Below are 15,308 nucleotides of genomic sequence, written 5' to 3'. Positions count from 1 at the left end.
CTTCCCAGACAAAGTAATGAAATCTGACCTGGATCCAGTGTACCTTTCCATCACACTTCGCTGCTGTAAAACCTCTGGGTGAATAAGATTTTTTTCGCTGCCAGAGAGTGTGCCGCCCGCCCGGCCTCTCTCTCCCTGCTCTGAAGACAGGTGTTATACCTCTCTCTTTAACAGCCAAAATAAATCAGTCTGCAGGGGGGGGGGGGGACGCCGCGGGGGCCCATGAACTCCTCTGTGTGGGGGTAAAAGGTGGAGGTGAGCAGAGGTGAGTTATTATAGATCAACTTACCACCCACGGTTTGCTGCAGAAGTTGTAGATGGAGAAGAGGGAGTTGCTGCTGGGGACCCCCCCGAAATGCATGCCGATCACCAGGCTCCTGAAGTCCTCCCCCGGGGTCATGCTGTAGGCGTGCTGGCGAATCAAGACAAAGTCGGGCTTGAAGGACCTGCAGAAAAAGGGGGCGGGGCAATGAGAAAGAATCAGTCCAAGGAACAAAAAAGTCTTTCAACGGTAGTGTATGTTCTAGAGCAGGGGTCTTCAACAGAGGGTCCGGGGACCCCTAGGGGGTCCTCAGAGTTACTACAGGGGGTCTGCCAAATCTTTGTGTGATATGATTTTTTTTTTACCTTAGAAAAAGTTTAGAACTTTAGCCAAAAATAGACGATCTACAAGCTCACAACGCCTCGCATCGGCTATTTTTGGCAAAGAGGTGTTTGGTGTGGAGGGGAAAAAAGAGCAGACCAAGCAAACAAAAAGAGTTGAATCTGAAACACAATTTTATACAATATAGAGGGGGTCCCTGCTTCATCTCTCTCTCAGCTAGGGGGTCCTTGGCCTGAAAACGTTGAAGACCCCTGTTCTAGAGCACTGTTTCCCAAACAGTGGGACCCATTTGTGGGTCGCGAGTGAATATCCCTTTACTTTTTGTTTCCTAGATTTTGTCATTAATTATTATATATAATATATTTTATTTTCTAAAGATTTCCACAGAAAATCTCAAATTGTCATGAGTTGAAAACAAATTCAAACATTTTTCAAAAATAATTTCATGAATAAAATAAAAAAAGAATCAAAGAAATTCCCCAGATTAGAAAACAAATGTTTAAGAAGTAGTGAAAATAGCAGATCTGCAAGGTCGTGACGCGGTGCCAAGCGAGGCGTTGTGAGCTTGTAGATCTTTTTCCACTAGTTTGGTTGCCGGGCAAACATCCGATTTCTCTTTTGGGTCTTGAGCTAAAAAGTTTGGGAACCACTGTTCTAGAGAAAATTGCCCCCCCAAAAAAGTAACTATAATTATTTTCTTTCTTGACTGAGATTAATGTGATGAAGCCGACCAATCATGAAAACTCTGTTATGCCATTATTTCACGGCACTGCCAGTGGTTATTCAAGAGCGATAGCATCTGTCAGGACATTAACACGTTGCGTTTTGGCTCGCCGTTTACACTTAAGGGCTACGCTACGCTATTCAATAGCCATGTAGGGCAGAGTGGCTGAACGAATGCTCCTGGGTACACCTAATCTTTCTGAACCATCTATCCAATTAACACAACTTAATCCCTTTCATTACAAAGCGTTTGGGGCCCTTGGCCAAAGGGAGCCAATCTGAGACTTTATTACATCTGGTCACAATTAACTTCAATAGAGGAAGTTCTGTTTGCCTGACGGTAGGTAATTATTTTTATTTTTATCTAAAAGGTAAAGGGAGTATTTACTGGTCCCCGGGGAAGGAAAATTACTTCACTGCATTCACCCAGCATATGGCCGCTACGATGGCTCAGATGAGTGCATTGGTCAGCTGCTCTACCAGTGTTGATTTTGTCGACTAAAACTATGACGAAAAATGTTCGTCGACTACCTTTTTTCACTGACGAAAACTAAATAAAAACAGATAAAAACTAAGCTATGATGACTAAGACTATGACTAAATGTGTTGACAATTTTGTCAACAAATAAAAACTAGACTAAAATGTTAGTGAGGGACGAGTGGAGAAGAGATACAGTAGAACTAAAAGACGCTCAGGTGTTGCGCCCAGAAAATAGCAGATCTACAAGCTCACAACGCGTCGCGCTGCGACGTGTTGTGAGCTTGTAGATCTGCTATTTTTAGCATGCAACCAAGTGTAAAATCAGCCTTTAAGACACCATCAAGGCACCGCCACAATAATTTCAGTCAAATCAACTGTAGATTTAGTCGACTATAATCTTGATATTTAGTCGACTAAAACTAGACAAAAACTAAAACATTTCAGATGACTAAAATATGACTAAAACTAAATGAAATTGTATTCAAAATACTATGTCTAAAACTGAATACAAATTTGCTGTCAAAATCAACACTATGCTCTACTTACTGAGCTACTGACACCCTCAATATATTGATGTTAATTACTGTGTATAACTCTTACTTGTCATATATTAACATTTAACAATTTGATCACTGAGGTCATGTCTCAGCTCAAGGACAATGTCCAGAGCACTGTGGTACTGCACTTTCTCCCTGGCATCCCTATTTTGGGCATATCATTATTATAGGTGACATTTAAAAAATAGCTGACCTACAAGCTCACGCTGCTATTACAAGTTCTCCACACAACGTGTGGAGAACTTGTACATCTGCTATTTTTGAAAATGTTTAATGAAGTGTTTGATGGAGTGAGACTGTAAACCCTGGCATTCAGGCATGCTACTATATGTATGCACACACAGACAGTGTTGGAAATTAACTACGTACATTTACATAAGTACGGAACTTAAGTAACATTTTTAGATATTTGTACTTTACTTGAGTATTTCCAATTTCCAATACTTTTACTTCTACTCCACTACTTCTCAGAGGCAAATATTGTACTTTTACTCCACTACAATTATTTGAAAACTTTAGTTACTAGTTACTTTTCTGATATAAATTATGATATTATGATTTTATGAAACATACATTAACCACTTTAGTCCTATTTTATACCTAGGTTATTTGAAAATAGCCGATCTACAAGCTCACAACGCGTCGCGATGCGACACATTGTGAGCTTGTAGATCTGCTATTTTCAAACATTTTAGTACTTTAACTTTTGGTACTTTAAGTACATTTTGATACCAATACTTTTGTATTTTTACTCAAGTAAATTTTGAATTTGGGACTTTTACTTGTAACAGAGTACTTCTACATTGCAGTATTGATACTTTTACTTAAGTAAAACATTTGAGTACTTTTTCCACCACTGCACACAGATGCAAAGTAATGTGAGCAACTGTGTGTCCAGCGTCCAGACAGATGGCTGGAGAGGCCAGTTGATGTCTTCTTATGTAAGACAGCGCATACAGGCCTGACTCGCTGGATCATTGAGAACTTAGCTGGTCACGGCGACAGACAGACTGCAGCTGTTCCTTTCTCAGGGCTGCAACCCGCAGCCACAATGGCACTGGACCAAGGACTCCTCTATTTATAATAGACCTGTTTATTGAGCCTTGGCTTTCTCAAGAGAAAACCACGCTCAAAACATTTACAGTAAGAACACAGTGAAATCATAACCTCCTGATAAAAATATCAGCCAATTCATGCAGGGTATCATTTCTAACCAACGTCTGCCATTATAGGGATGTTTTTCTGGCCTTGTAGTTCCGACAAATATTTGTGAACATGGAACAATTATTTTCCAAAATAAGGAAAGCAAGGGACTGAGACTCTACTTGTTTGACCTATAGCCCGCCATTCAAAATCAATGGATAACTGTGTCCCTGTGGACACAAGGGAATATGCGTGTTTATTTTCTTTACATTGAGATGAAAGCTTTCCTCCACAGCAGTGATGATGAATCAGAACAGGAAACATGAATATAGTACATATCCCCTTTGTGCTCTTACACTCATCTTCTCCATATGTTACTATTTATTCTCAAAGGAGCTGTACATTATTGTGACATCCAAAAAGGGGCTCAAGATCATTTCTACTCTCATTTTAACCATTCAATCCAGGAACACATCTGTGTCACTTTAGATTTATTTGGCTATTCAAAAATAGCAGATCTACAAGCTCATAGCGCGGCAACGAGTGCCGCGCTATGAGCTTGTAGATCTGCTATTTTTGAAAAATCGTGAAAATGTGTGCAAATCTTTGAATATCTACTTTTCCATAGTGAACATTTTTAAGTCTATTACAACTTCTGGGGGGGTTCCTGGAACAAAATATTTTGAGATGGGGGTCCGCGGCCGAAATTCATATCATTTTGGGGGTCCTTGACATGAAAAAGTTTGAGAACCACTGATTATAGCAACATACATTTGCTCAAAGTTTCACGGTTTTTCAAAGAAAATAGCAGATCTACAAGCTCATAGCGCAGAACTCGGTGCCACGCTGGATTGCCGTGGAATTTTCAGTGCAACTACTATTTTGATGACCTCCTGCCCCTACCCATAGCGCCACCATTAGGCCAGAAATTTTCACTTGTTCACTTTTGATTTCCTAAAAGATTTCTGACAACATTGCCATGGAATTTGCTGTATACCTTCATGCTATTTTCTCACTGTACCTACAGTAATATAGTAATCTGCCAACGATGCACCAGACCACACCTCATTTTAATGGGCATAACAGGATAGGTGGGCACCAAGGAAGAGTGGGCACCTCTGTGCTAAATTGGCTATTTTTTCCGAAATGTAAAAAATAAAAAAATTGGAAAATGTTTTTAAGTTAAGTGAAGTATACATGATTAGAACATGCTTAAGCATTCGACAATTAAGGTCATTTTTTTATGCAATTGCTACAAATTTCTCCAAAACCTGTACATCCAGACATTTTGGGCAAACAAGAAGTTGAAAGATAAAATGAAGTCTGATAATGATGTACCGTGCATGTTCACATCATGTATACTTTACAATACTTGAGTCAAATATTTGCACACAGATGAACGCAACTGCATCGGTTGTAAACAAGCAATAACATTTACTTTGCGCCGTTTTGCGCTAATAGGGCCCTTAGCCTTGTTGACAGAAGGGAGTGCTTATAAATACCTAAGCTAAATATAGGATACTTGAGATAGAGTTTAAGATAAGATGTTTATTGTCATTGTATTTAGAATGCAATGAAATTTGGTAAAATAGCAGCATCATACAAATACAAATAAAGCAGAATTATACAGTAAACTGTTAGATTCATCATAGGTCCTGTCTCAACTCATACAAAGTCCTGGGGAAAAAAGTGCTGAGTGCATTCATTCACTTTGGCCCAGTCAGATGTAATGCTGCATTAATAGCAGCGTCGAAAGCTACAAAATGACCCGCAAAGTGTGGTCAGCTACACTGTTGGAGAGACGCCGGTGAAGTGTTGCTCAAGACGCTTGTTGACGCCATCAAGCCTGTGTGGCAGCGACGACTGCGACAAGCAAGAATATATATATAGAATATAAGAGAAAATATAAAGGCTTGGGTTAAAAAGAACAGGGATAATTAGGGCTAACAGGACTAACAGCAATAATTAGTTTTCCCCCATTACAAGAAGGAACGGTGTGGCTAGAGAACGTGAATGAAAATGGTGAACAAAAATACATGATTGAAGTGTATTACCAGTACCAAAAGTAAAAGTACTCATTATGCAGAAATGTCCCATTTCACAAGTTCAAAATGTATGAAAATCTTTTGATGCGACGCATTGTGAGCTTGTAGATCGTCTGATGGCCGAAATATATATAGTTCTGAAGTAGTTGAGTTCATGTATGTTTTGTGATAATAATCTAAATCTGCAAAGTAACTAAAGTTTTCAAATAAATGTAGTGGAGTAAAAGTACAATATTTCCCTCTGAGATGTAGTGGAGTACAATTAAAAGTGCTGAAAATTGGAAACGCCAGTAAACACTCCAGTAAAGTAAAAATACATCAAAATTGTACTTAAGTACAGTACTTGAGTTAATGTACTTTACACCACTGAGCATAAGGAGTAGCACGGTATGGAGGGGCAGCTATCAGGGTTTTAGACTCTTCAGTCTGGTTTCCCGTGGCCTCATTATCACAGAAAGGCCAGTTGGCTGAGGACAATCAACTCTGTGGGATAACTTTCGCCAGGCCATGGTTAATGGCAGCGTTGCCCTATACCGACGGAGCATTACCACCATTGTGTCATTCATTAACTTTGTTTTTCTGTCTCTTCCTTCCGAATTCTATCGCCCAAGTATGGCTCCCTGTGGGCCGTGGATCACCTTAAAGCGGAACATTTAGGCTTTATGATCCAAATCGCTCAGGTCCAAATAGCCATAGTCTCCTAGGCAGTATGCTAATGTGCCCTTTGAATGGTTCATCAGCGGTGCAATAAACAGCGATAGCTCGGACAGATATGAGAATACTGGGGCTTATAGATATGGGTCCAGAGTGAGCCATGACACGTTGTGAAGGCATCTGGATGGAATTGAGTACCGCCTCAAAATACTCAAATTGTTCATTCAGAAAAGACACAGAGGAACACGAGGAGAGACGCGAACGGCGTTTTTTTCCTATCGCCTCGCAGTAGCGGGGGGCCGGGTGGGGAGAGAGCACAAAGTCAAGGCACAGACTTTACTTTACTTTATTTGTTTATTTGGATAGGACAATGCATATTAATGGGCGTCACATGGACGTAAATACACCGGATTTAGCAAAGATGCTAGTTTTCATCCGCAGTCCTCACAAAAAACATAAAATCAGAAAACAGACAGACAGACAAACAGTGGAATACATTTACATTACATAGGGACCACAGCATAGAAATAAACCTAAAACAAGATCACAAATGGTTGCAGCTTTGGTTTTCAAGCAACCATCTTTTCAAATTGAATTTAAAAGATGGAAAAGTAGCACAATCCCTTATACGCAGAGGAAGGCCATTCCATGCTACACAACCCTGTACTGAGAGGACATTTTGACCGAATGTTGGACGGATGCACGCTTATGAGAAAATAAAAAATCACACCCTGTGTGAAGGAAGCGGTGCCTTTGGGGCGGAGCGTAACTCATTTCAGTTCGTCCCTATTGGTGGTCTGAGTCCACTTACCAAATTTGTACTTGGTAGCATGCTGCAAACTGGAATAATGGCTGTTTAAAGCCCAGCCAATGGGCAGACAGAGGGGGCGGGGCTTAAGTAATTACAGTTTGTCCCTATTGGTGGTTTTAGTCCATGCACAAAATGTGTACTCCGTAGCATGCTGCGAACGTGAGTTATGGCTGTTTAAAGGCCAGCCAATGGGAAGACAGAGGGGGCGGGGCTTCAGCAATTCATGCTGGTCCCTATTGGCGGTCTAAGTCCACATACCAAATTTGGACATGGTGGCATGCTGCAAACTGGAGTTATAGCTGTTTTAAATCCCATGCCCTAAACGGGCGGACGGACATAACATACGCGGGGGGTCCCTGGAACCCGCTTTGATAACTTCAGCAATTCATGCTTGTCCCTATTTGTGGTGTAAGTCCACATACCAAATGTGGACTTGGTGGCATGCTGCAAACTGGAGTTATAGCTGTTTTAAATCCTGTGCCCTAAACGGGCGGACGGACAGAACATACGCGGGGGGTCCCTGGACCCCGCTGTGATAACTGCAGAAATTCATGCTCGTCCCTATTGGTGGTGTAAGTCCACATACCAAATTAGGAGTTGGTGGCAGGCTTCAACCTGGAGTTATAGCTGTTTTAAATCCCGTGCCCTAAACGGGCGGACGGACAGAACATACGCGGGGGGTCCCTGGACCCCGCTGTGATAACTTCAGCAATTCATGCTCGTCCCTATTGGTGGTCTAAGTCCACATACCATATTTGGACTTGGTGGCATGCTGCAAACTGGAGTTATAGCTGTGTAAAATCCCGTGCTCATCATCCCGTGCTGATACGGACGGACGGACGGACATACGGACAAAGTCAAGTGTAGAGCGGTTGGCACCGCTAAAAACCTGGTGAAACAGTTGCGTGCATTAGCGCAAGATGAGGATATAAAGGAAACATTCAGTCTAAATGTCCAGTTTGCTAATTCACAACTAGTAACTACTACTTTTATATTTTAAACTTTACATTTCTCTAAATATTATAAACAGCCTAAGTACAAATATAATTTATGAAAAGGCTACTATAGGCTACAGTGAAGTCCGGACTGAATGACTGAAACGGCTATACGTCCTTGGGAAATCTAAATGAGTTGCCATATTTACATTTCCTTACAAATGACAAATTCCTTACATTACACATCCTAATAAGCTATTTATATTTCTGGGATGCATAGTAGCTGAAACTCCACAAGAGGCGATAGGAAAACGCCGTTCGCAGGAGAGACACAGAGCTAGAAAGACACCCGACTAAGCACAGCAGCACGCAGCCCGAGACACACGTTTTTAAGCCAATAAAAGAGCTCACCACATGACATTTGTAGGTTATAAATAAGAGTGACAATGTAATAAAAACCGTGTAATATTTCTGCTATAAAAAGCAGATTGGTCCCAACGGCATGTGCTTTTTTTTTATCAGATATTGCGGTCTTTATAGGGTGGGAGACCCATTCACACGAAACAATATGCAGCCATTTTTGGTCTTCAGATCCATTTGTCTTGCAAAATATTTGACCTTCTAATGGGTTCCACAGGGATGTTTGAAGTTTTGCGGCACACATTATCCTCCTAACCGGCCTTGTGCCTGCCTATACCTCAAAGGGCCTGGCTTTGTTGTTATCCTTCTGGCCATCAGTCTGTCTCTTGATAAGGACAATCAGCGTGGAATACCACACAGTACATGATGAAGAGCTGGTCAATGGGACATTGTGCCATGTATAAACATTTGATGGGGGTTATCTACCGTAGCCCCTCTCCTGTTTTAACACTGTGTGGAGTAATTCAAATTCCTCTCTAGGGACTTCAGTGGGGGGGGGGGGGGGGGGGGGGAGAACATTCCCTCCATCACCTAGAGAGCCCTGCAAAGAATATGAAGGTGCAGCTCTTATACGGCCATCATAGAGTCCATCCTCATTGCATAAATCACCATCTGGTTGGCATGCCCAAGGTCAAGGGCAGAAGCAGCGGAATGTTATTTTATATGAATGTTATAGCTGTAGAGTACTGTAGGTTGGCCTCATTCACTAAGCTCATTAATGCCCATATTTTGTGGTTATCGGCATTTACAAAATCCCACGTTACCCCATTAAGACCTGAGATCGATTCAACAAAATGTCTTCTAAATCATTTTTTTTTTAAAAACCTATGTTGCTGTCAGTGGTTCTCAAACTTTTTCATGTTAAGGACCCCCAAAATTATATGTATTTGGCCGCGGACCCCCGCAGGGCCGGCCGCTGCCATAAGCAATATAAGCGGCCGCTTAGGGCCACAACCACTAGGGGGCCACATATCATATTGTAATTATGTCATGTATCTCCTATCCAACAACTAGCTTAACTATTTGAGTTACAAATCTTCGCTTTAAAAATTCAGAGATTTGCACAAGTTTTCGCGAATAAAAAAAAATAGCAGATCTACAAGCTCGTAGCGCGGCACTCGGTGCCGCGCTACGAGCTTGTAGATCTGCTATTTTTTAATAGCCAAAGTATAAAATGATGCTTTTTAGCTCAAATAAAAAAATGACAGAGATGCGTTCCAGGTCTTAATGGGTTAAGAGTCTGATTCATCAATCTTTTTTTTTGTTTGTGAATTTTGACTGACGTCCGCCCAAACTCACGTCTGCTCGGAGGCAAACCCACATGGGACCAAAGCGTCTGCGTATGTCATTAGAATGCCTCTTTCTTTCATGCAAAATCAATTACAATAGTGCCAAACGTCAAATAAAATATGTACGTGCGCAACATTTGTCAACACAAAAAGAAAGATCATGTCAAACGATCTATTGCTTGCGTGCATATTATAGACATCTATTTATTTTCAGTTGACGCATTTTAGAGCCAAATTATTAGCTCCCTGGGCGTGTTTGCCGCGTGGCCACAGTTTCGCCTATTGGGCTTTCATGCCAACTCCAACGTCACGCTATCAATCTATAAATATCGACCCCTCACACGTCGCAGTCTTACCATCTGATGAGGACAGAGTATGGATGAAATCTAGCTGTGTCCATTACTCCATTTCCATTCTGATGGAGGGTTCAGTGGAGGGTTCGCCCAAAGGACAGATTCCCCTCGGCAATCAATAAAGCTCTGACCCGGCCTGAAAACGTCGGGGCCGGGTCGGGTTCGGGCATAATTTGAGAACTCTACCGCGTTGTAAGCTAGTAGATCTGTTTATTTGTTCTGTTCATGATGATGTGTCTTTGATTTTATTATCAGAGATCCCCTTCTGAAATCCTATTTGGCAAAATAAGTCATTCTGATTCTGATGCATCAAACATCAAACTGCAACGGTCACATGAAATAATATAAAATCAACTTTAGTCAACTTTATTTATACTGTAGCTACTAAAATATGAAATAAAAGAGTAAAGACTGCTGCTTTATTACGGATTTCCAGTAGCCAACATGATCAACACTATTATGAGTTGGTGACAGTGTGTGATATGCATGTGTACGCACGCAAGCAGTGTTGCCAGATTCTGTGAGAGAAACAAGCAACCAGGTCTAGGAAAACCAGCCCAATAGAAGCGACTATGGGTCACATGAGCACTTTAACATATACATCAGCTGATATATAGCAGATCTACAAGCAGATCTACAAGCTCACAACGCGTCGCGGTGCGACGCGTTGTGAGCTTGTAGATCGGCTATTTTCAAATAAAATCTTGCGGGGAAATTCTAATAAGCACATTAAGCAGATCTGGCAACCCTGCATGCAAGTGGATGAAAATTACCCTGACACGTTGATTGATTTGATGTACCGTATATACAGCATTTGAAAGATAGGGTTTTACAAAAGTACATCAACCATCAACATCAACCATCAACCATCAAGGTGATAATGGGAATGTTTATCAAGTGAATGAATGGTGATAAGGAGGAGAATGGAGGCTCTGTGTCAAAACACGGAGCTGCTAGACTGGAGCGATGGAGCACCAAAGCACCTCTAGCAGAAAGGGAAATGATTGTTGTTATGACTTAGAGGGGTCATTTGTATTCATGACTATATTACAAAAAAAGAGAGGGGGGGGGGGCTCTGCACCGCCGTACACTTTCATTACAGCCATGGCGTTTCCTTAAAGAAAACCACCCGCAGGCTTTCTTTTTTAGGCCATGTCTGAACTCAACCCTGTCTGTGAACAGGATTTATTTGCTCGGTAACAAGATGAACCTGTCTGCGGTATTAGGTGTTGAGGCTGGTTTCAGGCAGGAAAAAAAAGCATTTTGCTGATTAAAATGCCCACAAAGGGGGTGGGGGGGTGGTTAAGGACTGTGTGTGTGTGTGTGTGTGTGTGTGTGTGTGTGTGTGTGTGTGTGTGTGTGTGTGTGTGCGTGTGCGTGTGCGTGCGTGTCTCAAGCCTGTGTGGTCTCACTGGTAATCGTGACACAAGGTAACAAGAGGAGGAGAGTCTCGTTATGTGCACCCTAGGATTTAGATTGAGAGAGGGAGGAGGGCCTGTCTGTCTGGCCCATGCAGGACCGCTAGCTTACGGGACAGAAAATTGAATAGAAAAGGCAGGGGGACGGGGACGGGGGCGGGGGGGTTCAGACAAGGATCTGCTAATGTAATCTCCCTGTTCCATCTGTGGACCTGCAGGTCTGGGGACAAGGAGGAATGTTGAGGGAGGTGGGGGGGGGCAGTCATCAGCCCTGACAGGGTTAGGAGCTCCGACTGTTCTCTCAGACAGGCATACGTGAAGCAGAGCTACTGTGTGGGTGTAGTAAATTGAACCCTGCGGGAGCCCATACAACGCTTTAACCTTGCTCTCGTGACGAGAGCTCGGAAGAGCAACTGGATGAAATAATACAGTGTACCCAAGAAGAAAGGTGATGTCTTTGAATTGAGGACATCTTTTTGTATAATGCCTGTTCATATTCAGTGTATCGGTAACAATGAAAGCCACTGATTCTGATTCACATTTAGAGTGGCTACATCAAATACAGTATACTACATGTACTGTATTTAGAACGTTGACAGAGAGCACCTAAGAACACTTATACCATGGCCACAGAGAATACAGTACTTGCTTCTGATTGGCCGGAGGGTAAGGAATATAAATTAACCACTTAAGCCCTATTTTATATTTTGGCTAATCAAAAATGGCCAATCTACAAGCCTTTTTGATGACCGGCAGCGGTTCCGGTAGGAGACACAACGAGTCTCCGTTGTGTCTCCTATCGGAACCGCTGGTCATCAAATTATTGTCTTAGGGAATGAGACAAAAACTAAAAAATATCCATGAATTCAAGTCTCCATGGAGTGACTAATCCATTGAAACAAAGTTTTTTTGGGGTGAAGTGTCCCTTTAACAACAAGCTACTGTATCCTTAAAAATGTTTAGTTATAATAGTGCCAGTGTAAAGAGTGTTTTCTCTCTCTCTCTCTCTCTCTCTCTTGAAACAAACCCTCACACCACACCACCAGCCCCTGCCTAAATGTAGTCACAACTAATGTATCAAACAGTCTTAGAAACTATACACTGCAGTAGGAGAACATGATCAATTCTGGGCTGTATAGCGTTATTGTGGTTAGTCGTGCTTGGCTGCTTAGGTTGTAATTAAGTGGGACTGATGTTGCTGCCTAACTTAAACAGCTGGATGGAGGTTTTGACAAACCAGCAGAAAAACCAAAAGGCTGACTATGGGTTTTTGTGAAAACACACAAGAAAGCTGATTATGGGCGCATAACAGACTGCAACAACATGCATCATCTTGTTTATTAGTTTATGTCTAATCTTAATAATGGAGACAAAGTAAAACATTTTTAGAAACATGGATTTCAAAATGATCCCCCCCCTAATTGTTCAAATTGTTCTAATTGTCCTAATTTCTAATCTAAAAAAAAATAATCTCATCAAGTGTATCTAGTGCAGGGTTTCTCAAAGTGGGAGTCGTGGCACCCTAGGTCCGGGGGTGCCGCAGAATACTTTTAGCATACTTTGATAAAATCACTCGAACACATAGATCCACTATACTTAGTAAAACGGACCAAAGTTGCACTTTGCTGCCCGTTCTTTTTCAATCTATACCAAATCTCTTCGTCAAACATAGCCGATCTACAAGCTCCAGAGTGGTTAAACGTCAAGTATAAAGTTATTTTCAATAATTCTGCCCTAATGGAAACTGATATTCTCTCGAGTTTTCCTCATGACATACTGTATCTTAGGGGGAAAGATTTACATATTAATCTACTGTAATATGACATAAATGTAAGGTGCTGAAAAGTAACAATGTAATCCAGGGGTGCCGTGGATGAAAACGTTTTTTTTTTCTTTTTACAGGGTTGCCCTGAGCCAAAAAAGTTTGAGAACCACTGATCTATCAATCCATCCATCTTCAACCGCTTATCTGGAGTCGGTCGCGGGGGGGGGGGGGGGGGGGGACAGTTTCAGCAGAGAGCTCCAGACTGCCCTTTCCTGAGCAACATTAGCCACTTCCTCCTGGGGGGGTCCCGAGGCGTTCCCAGGTCAGTGTGGAGGTGTAATCCACCCCCCATTTGGTCCTTGGTTTTCCCCGGGGTCTCCTCCCAGTGGGACGTGCAGCGAGGACCTCCCTATAGGGAGACGCTCGGAAGGGATCCGTACAAGATGCCCTAAACCACCTAAGCTGGCTCCTTTTCAAGTCAAGAAGCAGGGGCTCTACTCAGAGTCTCTCAAAACACTGGACCAATCAGCAACAAATGTACATGTAACATGTTTGAAAATAGCCGATCTACAAGCTCACAACGCGTCGCATCGCGACGCGTTGTGAGCTTGTAGATCGGCTATTTAACACGGTGTGATGGTTTGTTGGGCCAGAAGAGGGCACAGTGTTTAAGGGAGCACGCCCTTGGACAGAGGTCAAAGGGTCACAATGCTGAACGGAACTTTAACTTCTTATTCATTAAGCACTTTGTGCCCGAGAAAGCATGGGCCTGCTATAAATGTGTGAACCTGTGCCGTGCACACACACGCAGGTGAAAGCACACCAATAGACATTGATGCATATGTGCACACGGCCATACGCACGCAATCACATGCACACACAGTAGATGAGAGGAGGCGTGTGAATCAACTTGAACCCTCCCCGTGCTCACATAATACAGACAGAGACACACAAATATGTAATGAAATATAATGCCCTTAATCTGTAGCGCTTGGGAAACTTGTGTTTTTTTTTTTTTGTCCTATGTTTATCTACGGGAATGTTACTCGATGTATAGACAGGCTATTCAGAGTGGGAGACATTCTTTTTTGGGTTGGTCTTTCGGGCTGAGAATAAAACACATTGTTATGATACTGTAAGGAGAGACCATATACTCCATGCTTTCATTGGCCACGGATCAATAACAGGCGCTTCCAATCAGAGGCGCTAGACTAGCCCATTAAGACCCGAAGCCGATTCTACAAATGTCTATTCTAAAATCACAACAGTATTCTGAAAAACGTATGTTTCTATATCCGTGGTGCTCAAACTTTTTCATGTCAAGGACCCCCAAAATGATATGTATTTGGCCGCCGACCCCCATCTCAAACTATTTGGTTCCAGGGACCCCCAGAAGCAAAGATTTGAATCAAAAATATGTATATCAAAAATGATATACATTCAAAGATTTGCACACATGTTCACGATTTAAAAAAAAAATAGCAGATCTACAAGCTCGTAGCGCGGCACTCGGTGCCGCGCTACGAGCTTGTATATCTGCTATTTTTGGATAGCCAATGTGTAAAATAATGCTTTTTTTAGCTCAAATCAAAAAATGACACAGATGCGTTCCAGGTCTTAATGGGCTAGACGATGAACACGATATGACGTGAGGCCGTCGGGCGAGGAAAACAACAACCTCGACAGCCACAACAACAACAACAACACCGTGATGAATGTCGCTGTCTGTGACCTGAGCACTTTTTCCCCCAAGTTACTACAGCGCCCAGACCATCTGCATCCAATTTGGCTACTCCTCCATCTATGAAGAAATATTCCACCCACACAATAACACCAGTGTCATTTTAGACAACAGGTTGCAGTGTAAACGACGCCCTATTACTGGTCTAACTACCCCCTCCTCTGTAATTATTCTCGCTTGATTTCCGAATGCACTGCGGTCCGGCTATTTCCCTAAAAGAAAAAGAAATGCTCCAACACTGATAAGAAAGTTGTTTTATGAAATTACGTGGGCTATACAGTACAACATGCCAAAGCCAACACTACGATTGGGCCGATATTCCCCGAGAAGGTTGCGAAACAGGATGAGAACGGGTGGAGTGACGTTAGA

General features: G+C 42.3%; 1 protein-coding gene across 1 annotated transcript in view; it reads right to left on the bottom strand.

The window, feature by feature from the left end:
* Positions 1-15,308, bottom strand: part of syn3 (synapsin III) — a gene marked incomplete at its 5' end in the record, with an annotated part of 118,823 nt that overhangs the window by 65,351 nt on the left and 38,164 nt on the right. Inside the window, one exon of the mRNA XM_084049457.1 lies at positions 290-446. Coding sequence (XP_083905583.1) covers positions 290-446 — 157 coding nt within the window. The remainder of the gene's footprint in view (positions 1-289; positions 447-15,308) is intronic.

The sequence above is a fragment of the Gymnoscopelus microlampas genome (genome assembly GCF_963454915.1).
Source record: "Gymnoscopelus microlampas genome assembly, chromosome: 23".
Classification (NCBI taxonomy): domain Eukaryota; kingdom Metazoa; phylum Chordata; class Actinopteri; order Myctophiformes; family Myctophidae; genus Gymnoscopelus; species Gymnoscopelus microlampas.
This window is presented reverse-complemented; position numbering and strand designations above follow the sequence as displayed.